The sequence below is a fragment of the Schistocerca gregaria genome, chromosome 10 (genome assembly GCF_023897955.1).
Source record: "Schistocerca gregaria isolate iqSchGreg1 chromosome 10, iqSchGreg1.2, whole genome shotgun sequence".
NCBI lineage: Eukaryota > Metazoa > Arthropoda > Insecta > Orthoptera > Acrididae > Schistocerca > Schistocerca gregaria.
The window spans coordinates 141,588,493-141,602,584 of NC_064929.1; the positions used below are offsets into that span (position 1 = coordinate 141,588,493).

The window sequence follows — 14,092 nt, forward strand, 5'->3', positions numbered from 1 at the left end:
GTCAGGAAGTCTGTTTCTGAAAGTATTTGTATGGAGTGTAGCCATGTATGGAAGTGAAACATGGACGATAAATAGTTTGGACAAGAAGAGAATAGAAGCTTTCGAAATGTGGTGCTACAGAAGAATGCTGAAGATTAAATGGGTAGATCACATAACTAATGAAGTGTTGAATAGGACTGGGGAGAAGAGAAGTTTGTGGCACAACTTGACTAGAAGAAGGGATCGGTTGGTAGGACATGTTCTGAGGCATCAAGGGATCACCAACTTAGTATTGGAGGGAAAAAAATTGTAGAGGGAGACCAAGAGTACACTAAGCAGATTCAGAAGGAAGTGGGTTGCAGTAAGTACTGGGAGATGAAGAATCTTGCACAGGATAGAGTAGCGTGGAGAGCTGCATCAAACCAGTCTCAGGACTGAAGACAACAACAACAAGTGACTGAGCGCAACATTCTTACTCTTTTTAACAATAGTGGACTAGTAGAAGAATGGTTCCATGAGGAAGAAATGCCATGTTTTGACAAAAATTATTCAAAATATAGTGACGCAAAAAGAAACATGAAACTAACAGGACAAGAGCACAAATTATTTGACAAGTAAATCACTTCCAGCTGTGTAGAGCTTTTATTGACAAGAACAACAGGTTTCATGATATCAATCACATCCTCTGGTGTGCACATGTCACTAAAATATTACTTCCATAAGATGGGAAGGAGGGGCAGGGGATTCCATATTATCTAAATCAAATTCTGTTACTCACATCAAGCACGGGATAATGAATCCAGTTCAACAAAAAAAAGGGTTAATACAATATCAGGTAGCAGCGGACAGCATCCCTCTAACCGCCTCATCATACAGGGATTAACGTTTTGTGGCAGCTGCAGCTGCCCACAATTATTCGCAAAGGGTTTTTGTGTTGGGGCTAAACAAAATATCCTACATTCCTAAACACTACAGAGAAACCAAAGCAAAACCCTAACAAGCAAAATCCACAGTTCTTAATAAATGTAAACAGAACAAGTGAACCCTGTGATACAAACATACAAGTCTGCAAAAGTCAGAAACAGAAATTTCATTTACCCTATACAGCTCAAATGGAAGTCCACGACGCCAAGAAACAAAACTAACTTATGCTGCTATTATCGAAAACCTAAGCCAACCAAAACAACTAGATCAAACTGCATGGTACCAACTGATCATACTCCATCATTGTTAACTTCAGCTAGTAACACATTCTAAGGATACTCAAAAACTACATTAACAGCAAATTTGATACAAGTGCACGCGCACAAACCATATGTATTACAATAAAGAAGGAAACACAAAAAATTACATACCGACCAAAGACAGCTGACAAACTGACAAAAAGAACACACACACAACAATCCTCACAATAAAAAACAAAACAAAAGCCATTAATGCCACTCTTTTTTTTCCAAACCATACCTTCCCTAAACTACAACCGACCCAGCAATACCATCCAACACAATACTGAAACAAAAGTACAAATGTCAAGAACTAAATCTTTCATATCTTCAAAACAAATAATTAAAGGAAACACAATACAGACAAACAAAATAATCTAATCTAATCACAACCCAACCTTTATATGTTCCCACAGAAATATATATAAATCACCCCCCCCCCTCCACCTCCTCAAAAAAATAAAAACTGTCATCACCCACAAATTTAACTTACGTTTCGCACATGAATCTTCCCAATAGCCTTCAACAAACTATGGAAAGAATAAAAAGTATCTGAGAAAGTCTCCCTCCAGCAGCGCTCATCTAAATGAGAGTGCAAGGTGGTAGAGTGCAATTTCCCCTCCCTGTCACAGATTTAACTGCCCCTTAAATACTTCTCCACAGTATTTGTGCAAGCCCCCATTTGATACTTTTAACCCCCTCCCCCTCCAGTCTCTAAATACCTACTACATAATAATGAATCCGAGACAATCATCGACCTCTTCTAATACATTCCTCAATTAATCCAATTGATACCTGTTTTTTTCTGTTTATACAAAATAAAAAATCACATCAGAACACCCAGTTCCTGAAACAGTCCTCCCCCACCCAACACTGCCTCTCCTAATCTCACCTTTCCAAATGGCGACATCACTTGCCACCTCCCCCCCCCCCCCCACCCCTCTCCTACTGTCCCATACTCTTACTAAATTATGAAAAATCTGCCTACAAAAAGAGAAACAATCCAACACCGTATGATTACTAATCATATCTCAGGAGCAAGAAACCCAGCTGATTGGCGATGACAAATATAATAGATAAACAACACAATATCACGAGGGGTCACCCTCGATTTCTCGATACAGGAAGATCTACAATTAGAGCGTCCCTTGGCAAGATCCCTACATATACTCATCTCCGGTCTGACACACAGCAGCTTTCACCAATAAACCCACTGCACTGCAAAGCCTATACAGTTGTAGCCATGTCGTTGCCCTCCCCCACTGCCCTCCTCCATATTACAAAAAGGAAATTGAGTTCCTTTAAAAACATTTTTAAAGGGCTTTCATGATATAAAAAAATTAGCCAACACAGTACATTCATTTTTAATGATAAACAATTATTGAATTATTTAAATTTTGAAAAACTGTATTTTTAAAATTCTCAAACAATTTGAAAGATATTGTTTTCCTCTTCGTGTCCTGAAAGTTTACGCTTGGGATGAGCATGGGATTAGTATCATAAGTAATTTTATGTTTAAGCTGGTGCTGTAAAACAACTTCAAAAATTAATATATTTTGAATATTATGCCTACTTCTCATCAGCTACATATTATTGTCTAGTGAAATGTGAACATAAAAATGAAATGGCTTTCAATAGATAGGGGGAGGCGAAATAATAATAATATTTGCCTTATCAGGGCTGAATTAAAAAGTACAAGTTGCAGATTTTTTTTCCCTTAAAAAAAAAAAAAAAAAAAAAAAAAAAAAAAAAAAAAAAAACCCCAACAACAACAACAATACAATTTTGAATACCAGAGGTAGGCCTACGTACATAAAACCTTGTTGCATAGGTCACAAATACGACAATTCATAATGACATGGAAATCAGTTAAGAGTTCCTGTTACTTTTTTAGATGAACAATATCAGTCCAGTTGATCATGCTTCTGGCCAATCAGTTTGTTGCATCTCACGATTTCTGCATGGGTAATTTAAATGCTTACCCTGTAGCAGTTTGAGGATTCAAGATTCGTCTTTAGATCCGTGCTGCTTATGGAAAGAATGTCTGCATGGCTAGGGAATAAGATGGTCCATGTGGATGTAAGAGATGCTCTGAGAATTGTTATACAAATATGTAGCATAAAGAAATACTTACGAATGATGCAAAAGCGCTGGCAGGTCGATAGACACACAAACACAAATATACACACAAAATTCAAGCTTTCGCAACCCACAATTGCTTCATCAGGAAAGAGGGAAGGAGAGGGAAAGATGAAAGGATGTGGGTTTTCAGGTAGAGGGTAAGGAGTCATTCCAATCCCGGGAGCGGAAAGACTTACCTTAGGGGGGAAAGAAGGACAGGTATACACTCGCGCGCGCGCACACACACACATCCATTCACACATATACAGGCACAAGCAGACATATTTAAATGCAAAGAATTTTCAAATTCTCCCTTAAAACCCACATCCTTTCATTTTTCCCTCTCCTTCCCTTTTTCCTGATGAAGCAACCGTTGATCGCGAGAGCTTGAAATTTTGTGTGTTTATTTATTGTGCCTATCTACCAGCGCTTTCCCGTTTGGTAAGTCATGGAATCTTTGTGTTTTATATATATAGAAAGAAACTTCCACATGGGAAAAATATATTAAAAACAAAGATTCCAAGACTTACCAAGTGGGAAAACGCCAGCAGACAGGCACAAGAACAAAACACACAAACAGAATTACTAGCTTTCGCAACCGATGGTTGCTTCTTCAGGAAGGAGAGGGAAAGACGAAAGGATGTGGGTTTTAAGGGAGAAGGTAAGGAGTCATTCCCATCCCGGGAGCGGATATATTTGAAATATGTCTGCTTGTGTCTGTGTATGTGCGGATGGGTGTGTGTGTGTGTGTGTGTGTGTGTGTGTGTGTGTGTGTGTGTGTGTGTGTGTACACCTGTCCTTTTTTCCCCTAAGGGAAGTCTTTCCGCTCCCGGGATTGAAATGACTCCTTACCCTCTCCCTTAAAACCCACATCCTTTCATTTCTCCCTCTCCTTCCCTCTTTCCGGACGAAGCAACTGCCAGTTGCGAAAGCTCGTAATTCTGTGTCTGTGTGTGTGTGTTTTGTTCATGTGCCTGTCTGCCGGCGCTTTCCCGCTTGGTAAGTCTATATAAGATTCCAAGACTTACCAAGCGGGAAAGCGCCAGCAGACAGGCACATGAACAAAACACACAAACACACACACAGAATTACTAGCTTTCGCAACCGATGGTTGCTTCTTCAGGGAGGAGAGGGAAAGACGAAAGGATGTGGGTTTTAAAGGAGAGAGTAAGGAGTCATTCCAATCCCGGGAGCGGAAAGACTTCCTTTAGGGGAAAAAAAGGACAGGTGTACACACACACACACACACACACACACACACACACACACATATCCATCCGCACATACACAGACACAAGCAGACATATTTAAAGGCAAAGAGACTCTTCACTCTTTGCCTTTAAGTATGTCTGCTTGTGTCTGTGTATGTGCGGATGGATGTGTGTGTGTGTGTGTGTGTGTGTGTGTGTGTGTGTGTGTGTGTGTTTTTTTTTCATGTGCCTGTCTGCCGGCGCTTTCCCGCTTGGTAAGTCTTGGAATCTTTGTTTTTAATTTATTTTTCCCATGTGGAAGTTTCTTTCTATTTTATTTACATCATTATATATATATATATATAGAGCTATGGCGGGCAATGTCCACCTGAGAAACTTTCAGCTTGCTGTAGTAGTTACAGAAACATATGTAGGTAGACTCCAAGAGAAGGGACTAAATATCTTCTTATAATTTGTACTAGAATTACCTAATGTCATCCAAATAATTACTGTGTCATGAGAATGGTTTAATCCTTTACCTAATTTTTTCCTACTGCAGAAGCTAACCACCAGTGTCCATTATATTCACAAGAAAATTCTGTAGACACCATGACAGACTCTTTCGATGGCTTTCTTGATTATTTTTTGACAAATTTAATTCATTTACATGACTATCTTGTGGCCAGTTCAACATACAGAGAGCTTAAACAAGGTGAGTTTCTGGCGATTTTGCTGAAAATTACACCTTTATTATACTGAATGGAGTTCAAGATTACCACTGAAGCAACAATTTACCCCTTTGTAGCTTATTACAAGGATGGCGACAAACTTTAGCATTCACGTCTCTTCATCATATCAGAAAGCCCCACATATGACACTGTCCTGTGCATCTGATCCAGTCCTGCTTGTTTGATAGAAAACCAAGTAAAAAATATTATTTCTCTCACGAACTGCCACCTCGGTACAATAACAGTTCAACCTGTCTTATCATGAAAACTTACTTGGTGAAGATTATCTTTCAGCCACTTCTTATGGTAAAGGAACTAGTGCTAGTGATGATATTGGTGGAACAATCAAGCAACTGGCTGCCCAAGAAAGACAGTAACACCCATACACTGACCAAATAATGACACCTGAACAGCTTTGCATGTTTGCACATGATAATGTTGAGGAAATATGGAAGTATCCGATTCCACCCGTCTGCTTTGACTCATGACTTCACAAATTTGGCAGTAACGACCATAAACCACTATTCCAATATGGTGCATATAAAGTCGTTACGTACACATTATGAGGATGAAAATACATTGAAAAACAAAGACACACGTTCCACAAAAAGCCTAATGACACTAACGGGGCAAGCATGGGAAATAGGCGGTTTTTGGGTGGGGACAAACTAAATATAAACAAATTTAGACACCCACCCCCATACAAAACCATGCAAAACGATGAAAAAAACCGACATCACAAAACTTCCCAAATACCACTAAACACAATATCATCTGGAATCTGACACTTCCCTTGACCTATATAGCTCAACAGCAGCTCCCGATCCCATAAATTGGGATCGAACACTTTCCTTGACCTGTTATCCTTACGACATTTCCACATGCAGCTGTCCCTGATCAAAGACACCGGAACTTTAAGTAAGCCTCATTTCTTCACGACATACTGAACACTTCACGACTTCATCAAAAAATCCGAATGGTTGAAGAAATTTTATTAGACACAACGCACTGTCCCCCATCATAGCCGACAACCGAAAACTGTTGACCCAGTCAGTCATATCCATACCTACCAAAGAAATAAAAAAAGAAATGTCCCAAAATTCCCACACTCGCAAGCTAAACCAAAAACATCATCTCACACACCACCAGAGAGCACCACTGATCGCATCAAAACGACACCTACAGACACACCACTCTCTCAAACTAAATTGCGCGCCGTTGTGACGTCACACTCAACAACAGCCTTATGTCATGGGTCAAAGCCGACAGGTGGGATCGGACACTTCGGTCGGGTTGGTCCGGTTGGTAGGACATGTTCTGAGGCATCAAGGGATCACAAATTTAGCATTGGAGGGCAGCGTGGAGGTTACAAATCTTAGAGGGAGACCAAGAGATGAATACACTAAACAGGGGTCAATTTCAAGTACTCTACTACGCAATCATGAAAATAAAGAAGCGAAACTCTTAGGTATTTGAGAAATGTTAAAACAATTGTAGGGACACACGAACTTCACATCTTTATTCCACTAAGCAAGGACAAAATAGCAACAGAAATGTATTTGGACCCCAATGAAAGGAAAACTGAAGTGACAGCTGTTTACAGTGATCCAATGTCTTGATGATGCCAAAGGATATATTCCTAATGAATATGATGCGCACTGGTGGCTAAGCTCCATAGTTGCAAAAAAAAAAAAATAAGAAAAAGTAATAAATCACAGTTAGCTTCTTACATCCACAAGAATCATCTACATGGCAACTCTGCACTTAAGCGCCTGGCAGAGGCTTCATTGAATCACTTTCACAGTAATTGTGATATTCCATCTCTAACAGTGCAAAAATCTGTACAAGTTCTTTTTCTTTCTTATTATTATGATCATTTCTTCCTATGCAGGTCTGCATTCAGACTAGAGAGAAGGTGATTGAGATTTCGTAATAAAATGCCGTGTAAACAAACACCTTTGTTTTAATGATATCCACCCCAAATACTGTATCATTGTGACACTCTCCTATTTCTTGATAATACAAAACATGCTGTCGATCTTTGAGCTTTCTCAATGTACTCCGTTAATTCTATCGGGTAAGGATCTCTCAATGCACAGCAGTATTCCAAAATAGCACAGCCAGGCATAGTGTAGGCACCCACATCTTCCAATTTACCTAGTCATGCAGACATTCTTTTTGTAAGCTGTACAGAACTAAAGGCAATCTTGAACCCTCAAACTGCTCCAGGGTGAACATATAACTTATCCTACGTGGAAATGGAGATGTGCTATGAACTGATTGGATAAAAAAAATGATGAACTGGACTGGTATGACTCATTTAAATATGTAACAAGAACTAATAAACAACTGATTGTAGGCTTATCTCTGGTATTCAGCTGTATTAATATATATAAAGATTTGAAGCTTGTAATTTTTAATTCAACACTGTGTGTGTAATCTGATGATAAGCAGGCCTAATCTTTAAAAGAAATTAAGGTTTGAAATTGTTTTACAGTACCGTCTTAAAACTAAATCTACTTTTGAGAGTCACCTCACATTCATCCCAAGTTTAAACTTGCAGAACATGTACAGGAAAACAGTACCTTTCTAATATTTTTTGAGAATCTTAAAAATCAGTTTTACGAAATCCAGAAAACCCAATAAAATGTTTTTATTACAAAAAATAAATATATAAATTCACAAAATTATGTTTTATACCACGAAACCCCTTTAATAAGAGCTTTCAAATGCAGACAATATTATTGTTCTAACTTGATTAGAACAAAAGGTGTGACCAAATCATCCTTAAAGTCAAAAATTTGATATTTTTCTTCATTTCTGAGGATCCACGTCTCGGTAAGCTTTCAGGAGATTTCTTTTTTCCCTGCTTGTGAATACTAGCCGCATATTTAATTTCAAATAAATCCAAGAGGGCCAGGCTGAAAATCATATTTTCATTTGTTGATTTGACATGGAATGACTGACAATTTTTGTTGTCGTAGACAATTTTAAACAAACAAAATGCAGAAGTATGTCTCCAATCAGTAACAACATACTGTGTGCATATTCCAAAGCTGAAAATAAGTCTGTGGCCAATGCCTACCAGTATAACAGCCAAAACTGCCTACGAAAGCATCAAACACACAACTTCAAAACGAATTCTGGCCTACAGCTCAACCCTAGCCCAATAACTCTCAGAAATCACTTAAAAACAACTATGAACATCAACATCCAACACAAGAGAGCACCACCATACACTTCAAAACCATCTCTTCAACAATGATCCATTTCAAATGTGTCACCCAACAACCATAACACATTGATACACCGAGCAAAAGCTGATGACTGGTACCTTAGATTTTGCGTGACCCACCTGAAAATTATACTGTGTATGTCTGAGACCTATAGTTTAATCACTGCAAGAAGATCCTTAACAGCTGCAGTGGTTAGACACATAACATGATTTTGTAAATACCTCTAAGGCAACACATTGATGTTGCCGGAGCTCCATAGACTGCTTTTCAAACCTTTCTAGACACATGACTATAGAGAAGTCTGTCACCATAACCTCTATTTTGGGGGTAGGGAGGGAGCACTGACTATGAACAGAATAGTGTTAGATACATACATAAAGCTGTACTCAACAATGTATAAGAGCGCATTAAATGCTGTTAGTTTATAATCAGAACTAGCGCTATAACACACTAATGGAAAGTCAGTTCACTGTATTGCGCTTGGACTAATTAAATCCATATTACACAGAACACACCCCATGGGGCACACAAAAACGACTAACGACGTTAAATCATTAAGCTATTAATGTTTTGATTTCAAAAACAGTTACCATCACGTGGTCATATTCAAAATAATTTTAAATAGCAGTTTTACTGGAATGAATTAATTACTCATACAATATAGAAGGCCTTTGAGCATTGTAGCTTCTACCGTTTTCCTGCAAAGTAGAATTTACGTACTGCCACAAATTGTAATCTGTTATATTAGACTATTACGTTGGTAGAAGCAAATACACACGTAGCCTTAAATTATGAGTCGTTTACGGACACAATATCGCTAACAATGACCAACATAACAAATGCGGCAGCCCAGCTGTTAATTTCATTATTTCAGGTATTTGTCAAAAGAGTGATGGCAGTGGAAACAAGGCTCGTTCAACTTCTCTGCAGGCCAACTCTGTGACTGGACCAACAATGAAAAACTATTACTTGATACTAACCGCAACTGCAAACTGAAATCATCTTCTATGTTGTCATCGTCCCAATTGTCTTCCCATACGCTTATATCCTCATCGTCCTCGTCTTTCCCTGTCCAATCTGGAATAAAAATTTAACAACTAGTTTGGAAGCATTAGTACTAAAATATTTAGAGTTTAATTTTGTCAGTCATTACCTTCAGCGGGAAACTCTTCAAATTCGTCATCTTCTTCTAGAAGACCCAAATCAACTTTGCTTTTATCTGACATTATTCACTGCTACCCCAAATTACAATTTGCACACAATAACGAACAACAGAACAGCAACGAAAAATCACAACTCACTCTTATGACTTATGAGCAGTTCACTTGTTCTGAATCTGATCTCAGATCTGAGTACCAAACACAGAGTTGTTCATATCAGCGTGAGATGCATCGACCATTCGACCGAAACAGGTCTTCGAGGAAAAGAATTGTTCTGAAAGAAACCGTCGAAGCGAAAACTAGTAATGGAAACCTATTTGCATTCATATTCGAAAATTGTAAAATTACATAATTTTCAAATTAAGTAATTTATTATCAAATGTTCCGTACATGAAAAGGCTGCTATTTTGCGACTGAGGTAACAACTTTACCTGAAGTGGCTCTGTTGTTCCACGGTTGTACTCAGAATATCTTTGGCAAATATGAATGTGTCATAATCTCTGAATTGAGCTGCCAAGCAGAAGTGTCGTTTGTTTACCGCGTGTGGGATTTTGTGATATGTTGTGATAGCCTTTGTTGATGTTATTGTGATTGAAAATGACTAAAATCAAACCAAAGAAAGTTACTATAGCAAATCCCGCAGCAGCGTCAAGCCCCCCGCCAGTAGCAAATCTCAGCACGTTCAATTTATGTAAATTAATAAAGTTATTAAACAGAAAAAAATTATTGGCCCTCAAATGGTTTCAGAGAATAGGCATGCTGAACAGAGAAACGGCGTGTGATAATTGCGGCAGGCCGATGACACTGGTTCACCGACAAAATTGCACCGGCTCCAGAGCTGACAAGTATGAGTGGGAGTGCAATAAATGTCGAATGTGTACCAAGTCCCTAAGAAATGGCACTGTTTTCCAATCTAGTAAATTGTCACTTCAGAAAATTACGATTCTGATGTATTTTTGGGCACATGATTTTCCACCATGCGTTGCTCAGAGAGAACTTTCGATTACTGTGCGTACTGTTAATAAGTGGTATCTATTGTGTCAGGAGGCCTGCATGGATGCGCTGATCAGAAATACTTCTAAGCTTGGAGGAGAAGGACGCAACCTAGAAGTTGTAGAGGGCAAACTTGGGAAGAGGGCAGTAGATAATTACAGGACGCCAGCAGAGCACCCTGTCATTGGCGTTATTGATGTTGACAATGGTAGCTGCTTTTTGCAGGTGGTGATAGGTAACACAAAAGCTACACTGATAACTTTACTGAAAGAGAGGATTGCAAATGGAACTACACTTCACTCAAAATGCTGGAGGCTTCGTGATTGCTATAGTGATGATAAATTCTGTAAAGTTGTCAAGAATCACAAACTTACTCTCAGTAATGATGAAGGAAACACCTTTCAAAAACTTCATGCTAAAGTGTGTAAATCGGGGGATAATGTGGGCACAGAATTGTCATTTGATCCATTATTGTGCGCTGCCATTTACAAGAATGCCATGAAAAATGAAGAATTTTTCTTTGTGAAATTTCTCGGAGAACTAGGAACCCTATATCGTGATGGAATTCGGTAAGCAAATTAGAGGATGGAACTTCCATATGTGACATGAGATGTCAGCATAAGCTCTAAGAAATATTTTTAATTTCAGATATGAGATGATGAGCCAGTTGGAGCATGCTGATTCGGTGAGTAATAACAACAGATTGCAACTTTTTAATGGTCAAAAGCTGACATTAGTAATTAGTAAGATACCAAAATTTCTGTAATGCAAATGTGATAGTTGAGAAGTGTACTGTTTAGTGTCTCAGTTTTTATGGATGTATGTGAATGGACTTGTGTCTTGTATTATGTGTTGCACAAATATACAAAAACGGGTCATATTCTTACAAAGTTTAGTTCATCAGTTTGAAGCCATTATTGTTCCTGCACAATCAGAAACTAGTTTTCATAATAGAAGAAGTGTTCTAATTTAACTGCTTAGTCTTCTGTGGGCAGAGTCAATTGACATTAAAAGTTTTCAAAGTTTTCTGATTAATTGGATCAGCACAGCTAATGCGCACCAGGAGACCCAGACAAAAAGGCCACTGTAACCATTGCTAAATCACTGGTTTGTCCAGTATAGTTTTTTTTTTTACATTGGGGTCATTCCATGTCAGTCCAGCTCATAGTCTCAGATTTGACTGAAATTCAGTACACTAATTCTACCATGTGTAGAACACTCGCATACAATGTATTAGTTTCCCCTGACAATTAGTTCCAGAATTATGACTTGTGAAAGAAGGTGGCATGACCCGGAAATTGCAACCCGCATCTGGCAATCTGTCTCAGATCGAACTTCAGGTCTTAATAACTTTGGAAGTATACCACACAGTTCAGTTAAATTTTTACAACCCATTAACATCCATTTAGAGAACACACTCCACGAATCAAAACACCAACAACATATTTCTGAGGGAAAATAAAAATTCCAAAATGTGATTAAAAAATGTAATATGTTAAAAGGTACATATTGTAGGTGCCCTCTATGCCAAATATAATTCACTCAAAAAGTGTACAAATTTTTTGTGGTAAGCTTAATGTGGCCTTAACACACACAGAACTCATCATGCCCATATCAGTCGCAAAAACTGAGTTACATGCACACGAAAATTCAAAAATTTGAAAAATTACCTGAAAAACATGGATTTTCTAAGTGTGGTAGCACAAAAGGGACAAGTCGTATCCAAGCCAAATTTCACACACTGCATAAGTAGACCATAATGATATATATCTCGAAACTTCAGCATGTTATTGCAGACATTTGTGTACAATGGAAGTTGACAGATGTATTTGGTGATGTGGCCATTGTTCCACAACACAATTTTGTAAAAACATGTTGTAAACTGTTCTGCCTCTTCTTATCCTCTAAGCAACAACATACAGACAGATTAACACAACATATCATTAATGTTTACTGCACCTTAACTGCTAAAAACCAGTTGATTGTGCTTCGAACAGAAGTTCTCCACACTTTAGCTACTGTACTCTGTACATTGAGTGGCAAATTGTACTGTCTTCCTGACACTGTGGTAGGAACTGGAACTGTCATAAGAATATGCTCGAAAGGAATCCAATACCTGTCTGCCAAACGTGGCCAATGAAATGATCTTGCTGGTCCTGTGAAGTTCGCAAATACATCACCTTCTGCTTCACAGCACACTGCAACACATCCTAAGTACCATTTGTCATCATAAACAGCAATAACATAGCAACCTGGATGTATGTTGCTGCTTTTGCTTCTGAATCCTGAGTCAGACACACTGTGAAGACACTTGTTGTGCATGAACCAACAGTTATAACTGGACAGTCTGCTCATCTGCACATTGTCAGAGTCCACTGGAGAGAAGTGATGATGGATCCTTGTGTCTGCAACAGTTTTAACATGTTCTAGTCTGCTTTTTAGCAACTCTTTGACTGATTTCACCTCATCTTTCGAAACATAGAATGATAGTATGCCAGAGATATTTTTCTGCATCCAAGTAAATAATTGAAAAGGTGTTAGAATGCGACCTTCTGTAAGGTGCTGCAGACTAGCTTGTGATGCCATGCGCTTATGGTAGCACCAATACAATCACATACGTTTTTACCATGACTTGGTGCAAAAAAAATTCCATTCTGCGTGAATCTGAAAATCATGGTAATGCATGCAGAAATTTTTAAGATTTTTACAGTTTTTGTACTGACTAGCTACCCCATCACTGAATTATTTCGCAAAATGTACGTGAGGCAGCTTGTTTTTCACATATTCCATGACAGTGCGAATGAGAACATGGTGACAGACACATCACCTGATCAGCTCTATAGTAAATCGCAAATGGCTGGAGAGTCGCTTGACTGTTGTCCCAATGATATCCTTGAACTTCAAATGCATAATTTTCAAGAAAGTCTAGTATTACTATAATTTTATCTTGTTTCAAATTATCCTTAGAAAACTGGAGAAAAACTGATTGTGCTGTTGCTGTGAAGCTGTATGTGGTCAGTTTGTCCATTTTTTGACAACACATTTCAACAAAATCTTCCACTGTACTTTGGTTTGTTTCAAGACTTGTGCGATTCATGTGTGTCCAATGTTTATAAGAAACAAGTTCATCGTCATCCATAAGGAGTTCACCATACAGTTTATTATTCAAGTGTTCTGCAAGATTTGCCTTACCAGGACACTTTTCACACCTGTGTATTGTGCACTGGTAGGAACTGATGTCACACACAAGCAGCTTCATTGCACCTTTGTAATCCAGACCAGAATCCTTTATAGCAGCAAACATTAACCTAGCAATTTGATGGGTCTTACACAGAGAAACATTGTGTGTGCCCCTTGCACTTACAGGCACAACCCATTTTGGCCGAACATTGAAAAAAAATGATAGACCTACTTCGGTATTTGGACACTTTTCCTTGAATTCTACATATAGTTCTGATATGT

At 38.4% G+C, this 14,092-nt stretch overlaps 1 protein-coding gene and 1 long non-coding RNA gene across 4 annotated transcripts in view; one reads left to right on the plus strand and one right to left on the minus strand.

Moving 5' to 3' along the window:
* Positions 1-9,685: 9,685 nt before the first annotated feature.
* LOC126293676 (uncharacterized) lies at positions 9,686-10,114 on the minus strand. Its single transcript, XR_007552338.1, has 2 exons — positions 10,028-10,114; positions 9,686-9,911 (listed from the first exon to the last, which is right to left on the minus strand). It is a non-coding gene; the product is annotated as an uncharacterized LOC126293676 (long non-coding RNA).
* A 19-nt stretch (positions 10,115-10,133) lies between these two features.
* LOC126293673 (uncharacterized) overlaps positions 10,134-14,092 on the plus strand; it is a 211,207-nt gene continuing 207,248 nt past the window's right edge. The window contains exons 1-2 of one of the 3 annotated variants that reach the window (XM_049986965.1): positions 10,134-11,199; positions 11,279-11,315. In XM_049986965.1, the coding sequence (XP_049842922.1) occupies positions 10,235-11,199; positions 11,279-11,315 (1,002 nt within the window). In that variant the 5' untranslated portion in view covers positions 10,134-10,234. The remainder of the gene's footprint in view (positions 11,200-11,278; positions 11,316-14,092) is intronic. The other 2 variants (XM_049986967.1, XM_049986966.1) reach the window with 2 other exon arrangements.